Source organism: Leiobunum rupestre, chromosome 1 (genome assembly GCF_980474605.1).
Source record: "Leiobunum rupestre chromosome 1, qqLeiRupe1.1.hap1, whole genome shotgun sequence".
Lineage (NCBI taxonomy): Eukaryota > Metazoa > Arthropoda > Arachnida > Opiliones > Sclerosomatidae > Leiobunum > Leiobunum rupestre.
In genome coordinates, this window is record NC_143384.1 from 76,953,482 (window position 1) to 76,964,294 (window position 10,813).

General features: G+C 37.6%; 1 protein-coding gene across 1 annotated transcript; it reads left to right on the forward strand.

The window, feature by feature from the left end:
• Positions 1-2,985: 2,985 nt before the first annotated feature.
• On the forward strand, positions 2,986-7,462 carry LOC149966663 (uncharacterized). The gene is made up of 4 exons (XM_090153686.1): positions 2,986-3,027; positions 3,181-3,294; positions 3,391-3,555; positions 5,052-7,462. Exon 4 carries the CDS (start codon positions 5,053-5,055, stop codon positions 6,436-6,438), a length of 1,386 nt encoding a protein of 461 aa, XP_090009812.1. The 5' UTR covers positions 2,986-3,027; positions 3,181-3,294; positions 3,391-3,555; position 5,052; the 3' UTR covers positions 6,439-7,462.
• Positions 7,463-10,813: the final 3,351 nt, after the last annotated feature.

The window sequence follows — 10,813 nt, forward strand, 5'->3', positions numbered from 1 at the left end:
CCGCCTCACAGCAGGCAAACAAATCCGCCGAGGCGACAGGATACCGGGCCCCTCTCCGTTAGCCTGTTTACAGCATCTACCTGACTGAAGTCGGAGGTAGAGATAGGAGCATTTGATCATAGCTAACAGTTCCCAGTGCCTAACAGCCCTTATGGGTTATAAGAGCCGGACCCTGACTCCCCGGTAAAGCCACCAGTAATTGCACACTGCGACCCTTGAAGGGCCTCCGCCCCCCCCCCCCGTGAAACCCTTTTGGGGGCACCCTATAATCAATGGCGTTAATAAGGGACGAGATACCTCCTCTATTATGGGGCTCCTTGAAGTAACTCCCTCCACCCTGCGTGGTCATTATTTACGCCACTGGTTCAGGGAGGATATACGACCTATGTGTTAAAAGCTTCTCCACCCCGAGCTTCGCCAAAAGAACTATTTGTTTATAATGTTACTTTTTGCACCGTTGGTGGTTTTTTTTTATAAAAACTTAATATAGTTTTCACAATCATATGCAATTTTGGCTGTGGTATTGCGAATCCAAGAAATACGCAAACGTTCCATTTAACACAAACTAAGAAACGAATTAATTAGAAAACAGTCGATAGACAGGTTAAGGCGGCGCTAGAAACGGTACCGGGGAAATTTGAAGTAGTCTAGACGTAGCTAAATTATGTACATTATAATATTCTACAAGCTTCCTCGATCACTTTTTCACGATGTTTACTTAACCGGTCTAATATACAGGGTGTCTCAATTTGCTCGATCGGGCCATTTTTCTCAAAATGTATTTATGCTAGGGTTCAGGAAAATCGAACGAATTTGTGCCGTTTTGGAAAATTTATTTTTTCACCGGTAGGTGTCACGCAAAATGTTTCAATAGAAAAGTTGTAGGGCATAGTCGAAAGTGTAAAAATAATTTTGGTTCGGTTGAAAAAGAACTATTTTTCGCTGAGTTTGAAGTTCGGGGAAAAACAAGTTGTTTAACGTAAACAATCGTACATAATCACAACACACATGTTCATTTATTTTAGGGAACTTATGCTTTCAGCTATGTAGTTAATAATCAGATCTGCAAAACGTTATTGTTAAAGAAAACTATTACGTTCAACACCTAATTAGACAGAGTAGACAAAGACCGCGTCTTCCATTTCGACGTGGTTACGAGTAAGATCATCAAACAAAGATTTGTAGACCAAAAATTACGCTTTTTTTCTTTTGTTGTTTTTTAACGTGAAATATCAATTGTCCGAGTAGTATATAAAGCGTTTACATTTCAAAGTTAAAACATTATCTCAGCTTGGCCGATTGTTGTCCAGTATGCCTCTTTACACTCGAGATCAGCGCGCTCATATGCTAGAATTATTTTACGGAGAAGGTCTTCGTAATGCTACTCTAGTAAGTCAGTTATTTAGACGAAGATTTCCCAATTGCAGACCAAGTCATACGACGGTTCTTAGAGTGGTCCGCGACTTCGACAACTGGGGTAATACAATCCGAGGTTTCGTGGTCGTGGTCTCCAGGACATGGACATGGAAAACACCATACTTGCCTACTTCGTCGCCTATCCTCGAGCGAGCGTCAGGACTGCCAGCTTTGACTTAGGGTTGGATCGAAACTATGTTTGGAGAACACTCAAAAGACACCATTTTCATCCTTATCGAGCGACACTTCACCAAGGACTGCATGACGGTGATAGACAGCGCCGACTCGATTCTGCAATTGGTTTTGCCTCATGGCTGCCGCACACAAGGATTTTCACGATCAACTACTGATGTCCGACGAATGTTCATTCGGAAGAGATGGGCCTTTCAACCGTCAAAACCAACATATGTGGGACTACGAAAATCCCCACTGGGGATTTCCTCACCGCCACCAAGTGCAGTTTCGCTTAAATGTGTGGGCTTGTCTGTTAGGTGACAGAATTATTGGCCCGTTCTTCCTGCCAAATCGTCTGAACGGTCAAAACTACTTGGAGTTCCTTCAAAATGAAATATCCAACGTGTTGGATATTTCATTCCTCTGGCCGAGTACAGACGCATCTGGTTCCAGCAAGATGGGGCGCCACCTCACCAATATCGTGACGTGGTTGCATATCTAAACGATGAGTTTCATGGAAGATGGATCGGAAGAACTGGTCCTGTTCGTTGGCCTACAAGATCCCCTGATCTAACACCACTCGACTTTTTTCTTTGGGGATTCGTAAAGGACTACGTATACCAAACACCTGTGACGAGCGTTGAAGATTTACGACAAAGAATCATCGAAGCATGTCGCCGGGTGACTCCAGAAATGGTTCGGGGAGCATTTCGCAATATGCAACATCGTGCATATTTGTGCATTGCATCAGAAGGTGGCATTTTTGAAAACATTTGTCACTTGGGCTAATTATTATTTGTTTATTTTTTGAAATCTTATAACTGAAATGCATGTTACCTACAATTCGTTAAAGGCTATTGCCTGCTAGTACAACTTGTTTTTCCCCCGACCTCCAAACTCAGTGAAAAATAGGTCATTTTCAACCGAACCAAAATTGTTTTTACACTTTGGACTATGCCCTACAACTTTTCTATTGAAACATTTTGCGTGACACCTACCGGTGAAAAAATAAATTTTCCAAAACGGCAAAAAATCGTTCGATTTTTCTGAAATTTAGTAACCAAAGCCTTCCATACCTAGCATAAATACATTTTGAGAAAAATGGCCTGATCGAGCAAATTGAGACACCCTGTATACCGTCTTTACTAAGACCAACTTAAGTAACATTCAAATAAAACCACTTAACCAAAACAACCAAATATTCCATAAGTTAATGGGAGTAATTTCTCCCTGTAAATAAAGCTTTGGATTTTGTTCGCTGATATTATGTTTCAGTAGCTAATTATATCTGTGTATTCATAGTATGTGTTTCAGCAAGAATCTAGTTATTTATGATTTGGGATAATTTAATATCTTAATTAACGAAATAATTTAGGGAAGTCACTAGAGTTGTGGCTCGACAAGCCTTGCACCAAGAAATTGTGAAGATTCCTTAAGGTATACATTTTCTAAATAAGAAGCTTTAATTAATTATACAGTTAAACGAATTAATAATAATAAAATGTTTCCATAATGTCCGATTGCCCAGCACTAATAGTGTTAGTTTGTCTGCAAATAGGTTTTATTTAATTTCACGTTTCGTTGGTTTAGCTTTATGACACAGAGAAACAGTGAATATCGTAAATTATACGTTTCGAAAACACCAACGTGAATCTCTAGCAACTGCGTAGGACGTAATTTATAAACACGTTTTACGTGACCGAAGTAATCAATTTCATAATTTTCACACTTCTTTTTATATCACCAATTTTATTATTTAGATGCATTTTATTTGACTTTATGCTATTGTTATACTTTTAGCTATCCAACGCAATTCTGTTTTGTACCTGGATGTGTAGTTAAGCCTAACTGCCGGTCCTAGGCTTCGGATAAAGAAACGGATAATTTCCCAACAGTTATATCTGAACTGTCCGCGCGATGTAGGAGAAATTGTTACTCTTATTTAATTTACATTTTGGGAAGAAGGTAAGAGCTTCGAGGAACTCAAGGCTTTTCATTTGCTATTCACTAAAAAACGTATACATCTACTGTCAATTCCTATAATCTATTCGATTAAATGTTGTTTTAGAAAATATTGGTTTTACACAGTGAGGTGACAGACAGACCACATTTAAGCCGCCGAAAATTCCGGAGAAACTATTTTTGAAGAAATATTTCAAGGCTAAAGTAGAACTCGCGCCAAATATTTTAGACTAGACTAAATATAATATTTTGTTGGCAGCCCGTTTACATTCAACACATCAAAATATATGGGATATATTTTTTTAATAAAACGTGTTATGTTCATATTCCATTTAAATGTCATATTACAATAGTTGTACAAAATTATATTTTTATAGGGTATTTGTAGACCTCCATGGTTTGAAAATTTTTCTTTCGATATAAATATTAAAATTAGATAAAACGATTAAACGACCATTTAAGTAATTTAAAATCGTACTGCCCCATATTTAGTACAATAGAGTTTTTCTTGGTAAAAATAATGATTCGTACTGATTATCAGTGATTACCTCTAATTATTTATGTGTTAAAAACTATAATATTTTATGTAATTTTTTATTATACTTGAACTGAATATGCCGGCTGGGCCATGATCCATTCCATTTGATGGACGCTCACAAATTACATAACGAGTTATAGGGAAAGTAGTGAGGGTTTTATACGCGTTACTTAGAATTTTTAGGGTTACCGGTGAGGGTCGCTGAAATGTTGCATAACATTTGATATTTTTGAATATAATTTAAAAAATCAATTGTTTCAAGTCACAGTGGCAATTTAATTCGATTTTTTTGCCTCATCATCAATATTTATAAAAGAAAAAGGGTATGTTATTTCTTACGCTAATGTTGGCGATGAATACACTGCGGCACTAGCTCCGAATGTGTCCCAGTGAAACTAAGATTTCATAAATGCAAAATTTAACCATGGTTAGTTTAAACTAGTAAATAGTAAGTAATATACTATAGAGACAGATACTTCATGGTTTAAAATAATAATAAAATAAAATAATAAAAGTTTATTTTAAACCATGAAGTATCTGTCTCTATAGTATATTACTTACTATTTACTAGTTGAAACTAAGATTTATCCTGAACGGAATTTTATAAAACTTTAACTGATGTGTCGTTCTATTAGTATTAGATACCCTAACCCAACTATGGTAGGGCTGCGCCCTGGAAATTAATCGAAAGATTTTTCATCCCCCAAGTAAAAATTCGAAATATTAGGCTCCGACTGAGAACCCCGCGCCAAAGTTGATTTTTCCTCAACGGCACTCGATAGAACTTAAATTGATGCGTTGTTTGATTGGTATTAGATTTCTCTATCTAATCGCGGTAGTGCCGCGCACTTGATTGTAATCAAAGGGGGGTTTTGTACCCCAAATATAAATTTAAAGTCATTTGATGATTAAGGTCATAATTTTTCGTAATTGTTAAAAAGTACATTGGTTTCTTTTCCAGAATGGCGGAGAACTTTGAAATTCGGAAACCAATTTGTTCGTTGAAGCACACGTGCGTGTCCAGAATCGCGGTGATATTATGGAATGGTAGTGACTTGGAATCGGTGGTGCCAGAGACGTCCAGGATGAACGCCCAGAACAAGAAATGGTCCCTGTTAGAAGCGTCCGTTTTGGAGAAAGTGAAATTGTTAACGCTGCCCGGCAACTGCGTGAAGAATATCGAACAGTTCGTGGTTGAGACGAGAGAAGGTCTCGAGAAATGGCTTCGTCGTAACAAGAATGTGTCTTGCGATCTTTGCACCGAACCGTCGTCCGTGGCCTACCTCTTGAGGAGGATCATCTGGACGTCGTACGGAGAGGTGGACTTCGTGAAAACCGCCATTCGGTTCATTTCGGACACTAGCTTATACATCACCTATCGGTACAGACTGGCTTGCGTGTATTGCGTAGAGTATTCGGTTCGCGAATTGTGGAAGATGATGAAACCGGAAAATTTTCACGAGAAACGGTTGTCTCGCATCAAAACGCTGGAAGACAAATTGGTGGTGTACTGGTCCTACGAAATCAACAGCAGAGCCGCGGAATTGCGTGATCTGTTCCAGAACACTGGTCGACCCAGCGAGGACGAGATGACCGTTTACGGATACGCGTTGAAATATTCCCTTTACAAGTGGGACATTATTCCTTCGGAGTACTTCTTCAAAAAGTGCAATACCATCGAAAGACAAGTGGGACTGGAAACCGGGTTCGAACTCGACTACTTCAGCGGCGATATTCTGCAATTCTACTACTCCAAGTTGAGCGTCAGCCGAAGATTAGAGTTGTTCCGTAAAGAGCCCATCGAATTTCTCAGCGTTTTCTTGAAGCTACCGTGGTTATGTATGTTTACGGAGACTTTCAACTCCTTCAAACACTTGTTGAAGAGCAAAGATTTCCACAATCTTCTTCTGAAATTGGCCAATTACCCTTCCGATACCGTCGAGTACGAGGAATGTCGTCGCATTTTCGACTTCGTCTGGCTCGAAGCTCCGCCCAAATATCGACAATACATCTTCAACGAAAACTGCATGAACGTCTCGTTGTTCGTCGCGGAATTGTGGTTGAACGGACACATTTCGGGCACGAAATTGGTGATTAGTTTCGCCGAAACCGATCAACGCGAGAAAATATTTCTCAACTTGGTGACGCGGAAAAAATGGGACGTTTTAAACGGCGTCAAATTTCAACTGGTGACGTCCAAAGAAAACTTGGACAAATTGAAGGACAGGTGTACGTTCGCCTATACGCGGAAATTACAAGAGATTTTCCATCTTTTGGAAGAACGATTTGAGGTTAAGAGGAAATTGGACTCTGTCGAAACACTAACCGCGAAACGAAAGCGCATATAACTTACCTACGTACTCTTTCTTAACAGGACTTTGCATGTAGAACGGAAGGATTTATGGTAAATTAGGGTAGAATCTAACTAGACGACCGCTCTTATTGGCCCTTATAAGTTTAATTCTGTCACAAAGAACCAATGATACGAGGCGACGAAAACAAATATACTTTTAATTTATATTAGTTGCGTGTTTCTTTAAGTAAAGATTTAATATTATATTAAGTATTAAAGAGTTAATATTTAGCAAATGATCAGGATATAGTTTTTAACAAATATTTACCGATTAACCTTTAAGCGATATTACAATTTAATTAGGCTCCATTGAGGCATTACGATTTACTATTTGAAGGGCAACATGAGAGTGACCAGGAACAGAATAGGAGCGGGGCACACACAAATAGATAAAATTTGCCACGCTTAGAACTAGATATATATTTTCGGTGGGGTAGTGAAACGACTAAAACGAGAGTAAAAATTAAGAAATTATTTAATCAGGAACGTAATAAAAATATTATATATTTTATATGTATGTTTCTATTGAAATTTTTCATTTAAACTGGAGTCTTCGTGACCCCAAAATTTATTTTCAGAACCATTGACCACTAGACTGCTCCTATTTTCAAGTCTGAAATTTATTACGTTTGGGGTCATGAAACGGGAAAAAACTAAATGTCACCGACACTTGCGTTGCCTTTTAACTTGAATAATTTATTTTGCAAGCTTAACATATAGCTTTAGTTAAACTCGTGATATGTTTAATTATTTTTGTACGTTTAATGTTTCCAAAGCGTACTTTTGTTATTTATAACTTATTATTTTACATTGTTGACATTGTATCGTTAACTTTTAGTGATATTCATGTTTTCAAATAAGCATGTATGCCTTATAACAATTTAAGTGGTTATTGTACATAATTTATTTTTGGCAACAGTCGAGTTCACCAAGTAAGAAAGAAACGCTGAACCATTTTTAAATAGCATACAAAAATCATGTTTGAAATTATTTTTATTCTTATGATTAAATTAATCCAGCTAAAAGCGCATTTTGAATAACATAAAAATAACGAAATAATGTCAAAAAGGCTGATAATTTTTAATAAGTTTTATCATGTTTTCAGTCTAATTTTTAATTTATTTACAAAGTATTTTACATTCTTCTCTTTTTTTGTAAATAAGATTACCATAAGTCTATTATATTTTTCAAATTATACACTTATGGTTATACTTATTATACCGACAATATTTTGGTTTTGTAAACTTTACGGGAAAGTTTTTTGTCGAAATCAATATTTGTATTATTTGTAAATGTTTATGACTGTAATGTGTATGCGCAAAGAAGAAATAACTTTGCAATTTTAAAAATAAAACCTTTGAATTTGAAACTTTCATGACACTGGTCTGCGACGTCAGGAATCCAGTGGTGGTGTCAGATTTTTCCTACGATAAGTAGTTGTTTCTCTAGATTCCGCTAATTAAATGAATTTTGCTTTCAGAGCCAAAAAAGTACTTAGTTTTAATTAGGAAATCATTAAATATATAACTTTAATTGACTTGAAATAAGGAACAGGTGGAGGATTCCGATGGTGGTTTCATAATTTGTCTCTGATGAGTAGTTTTTTCTCTAGATCCGCGGGATTAAATGAGTGTAAAAATCTTCGAAATCCAAAAATCAAAGCCATGCGATCCATAACAGTTTGCTTTCTTTAACCCATAAGCTTACAGAAGGCAGGGATTGAGTAGAGGAATAAATAGTTAACCTATCGTTTTAATTGAATACTCTTCCGCTTAAGCTTATTTTCTAATTTGTAGTGAAGCGTAACTTGTATCGATGGCTCTGTGATAGAACACTCTCCTGTCATGCAGGAGGGCTCCGGTTCGAAACTCGCTCGATACTATGGCAAAATGACCATAAGACGTACCCCGTAAACAATTGGTGGCAACCCTGCTAATTGGACGTTGAGACGTTTACCGTAACCCTCAGCGCTCGGTCCGTCCCACAAGTCAATAACCAGTAGAAGTTGGAGAGTTGCTAAAAGACGTACACCCTAAACAATTGGTGGAAACCCTGCTATTTGGACGTTGAGACGTTTACCGTAACCCTCAGCGGTCGGTCCGTCCCAAAAAGACAATAACCAGTAGAAGTTTGAGAGTGGCTTAAAGACGTACACCGTAAACAATTGGTGGAAACCGAGCTGCTTATTGGACGTTGAGAGCGAAAAAGGTCAGTTTCGGACTCAAAATTGTACACTTAGGCTTGGAAAGAGAACGTCCAGAGCTTTAAAACAAGCCCGTATTCATTCGTTTTTATTACTTTCAATTTTTCGTGCAACCAACACTTTAAATTAAATTAAAATTATTCTTAAATATTCAGTATTAACGTCGTTTTTTTATCCTATCGTTAAATGAAAAGAACACAAAAAAATTACAGTATAGTCAAATTGATTAAAAGTGTCTACTTAATCCCAAAGACGATAGGGTAGACATAGATTACGAATTCCAATAGATTTGTCTGGACCGACCTACCTTTAACGAAGTGCAACGGTTAAACTCACCTTTGTCGGTTCGTCACACTAACAGTTGGCATTTATTCTACAGCTACTAACTAAAGGTTATTTAAGAAATAGGATATGTTATATTATTACAACGTGGTACCTGTCCAATGGTCATTTAACATTAAATTACAAAATCAACAATATTTCAAAAAATACCGGAACAATAATATACAAATCACAAGACAGTTCCCCGGCAATACCAACCTCATGCACTCACGATCAAAACCAACCCCGAAATTATTATGCAAAAATCTACAAAACTATTTAAAACCCCACTAAAAAAATATCTGCCAAGCCATAGCCATATTAAATTTGCGAAAGAACTTATCGCTATGGTCGGTACCGATTGACGAGGAGACAACTCCGGAAACGGAAAACGAATAGTTGGTGTTGTTGGCCACCGAGTAAGACTAGTTGGTTGAAGTGGCTGCGGAGACGAAGGCTCCAATGACAAAAGCGACGATCCGGCTTGACGCATAGCGCCAATTCAGACTTGCTTTTGGGCAACTATATCTTTTATCATTTTTTTTGATTAAGTTTGAACACAAATAGTTGTGAAAGAAAGGTCACAAGTTAAAATACTTTTGGAGCACGGTAGTAGTTGCAACTTTTGGTTGAATCAGGAAACCGTTCCGTCAACTACCCTGAATTATCTTTTCGTTTTTCAAGTGTTCCCTGGTTTTATGTCCAAGTACATCCGGGAAACTTGAAGTCACGTGACCCAATCTCGACAATGGGTGGCGTTATCACCACCCAATCCAAATATTACAGTTATCTTGATGCGGTATTACTTTTACTCATGGCTTGACAATATCAATAGATAAAAACTATACTCATTCTAAAAATAGTATCACAAGGATTTTCAAAACATAGTCATAAATTGAACAAGAAGCAATCGGGGTATTCTTTGTGACCATTTTAACGACTTTACCATTGGGCGCAGTTTTTATTTATTTAAAAATAGAAAATGAAGGATTGGGGAACTGCCTGACGGCCATTAAGGGGTAGGGGGGAAGTGGACCACTTAGCACGCCGACCAACAAAGGTGATTCTTATCTCTACCGTCAGAGTGGATTCTGAGAAATGGTCCCACACGCCTTTATCCAAGGGTATCCATAGCATCGACACTATGTAGAATTAAATTTTATTTTATTTCAGTTCAAAATTTTTTTTTGGCCGAAGCCGTGTTGGGTATCACGAGGGAAGTGTTAGAACCAATTGTACATGTGAGCATGTATAATACAGTCAAAGACCATAACTAGAGAGCAAAGAAAATAGACCTGACGAAATTTGTTACCTTTAAAGCCTTTTTTAAAGATGGGGGAAATGACGGCCTGCTTCGAAGTACACGTTAATATTCCAGTTTTTAAAGATAAGTTAACTACGTGGATAGAAGGTTTCGCTAATGGCTACATGCACCCTTTTAGAATGAAGTTCAGTATGCCATCAATACCGCAAGTTGTTGTTGGTATCAGTTTCTTGAAGGCAGAAATAGTATCGTCTTCAAGAATTTTTAGATGCAAGAATCCGTTCTGGGAGCTATCTATAACTGGAACTGATGATTGGTTATAGTCGTCTACGGAGATTGAAAATAAAACGCGTTTGAACTCTTTGGCTAACGTGGCGTTGCCCAATAAAATCTTTCCCTCACTTACAAGACTTAAAGACTGGTATGTAGAATTCCAATAATTCTTTGAGTTGGTTTTCAGGGGAGTTCTTCGGTTTCCCCTTCCTTTGAAAATGGTAATAGTTAGTGTAGGGATCTGTTGGCTCGCGTGGCATTAAGGGCTTGCCACCATCCGCCTACGCATTGTAACCCAGCCACCTGTTT

Bases quoted from the DNA above. Each gene is read 5' to 3' on its own strand.
- LOC149966663 (XM_090153686.1), top strand. From the start codon at position 5,053: ATGGCGGAGAACTTTGAAATTCGGAAACCAATTTGTTCGTTGAAGCAC.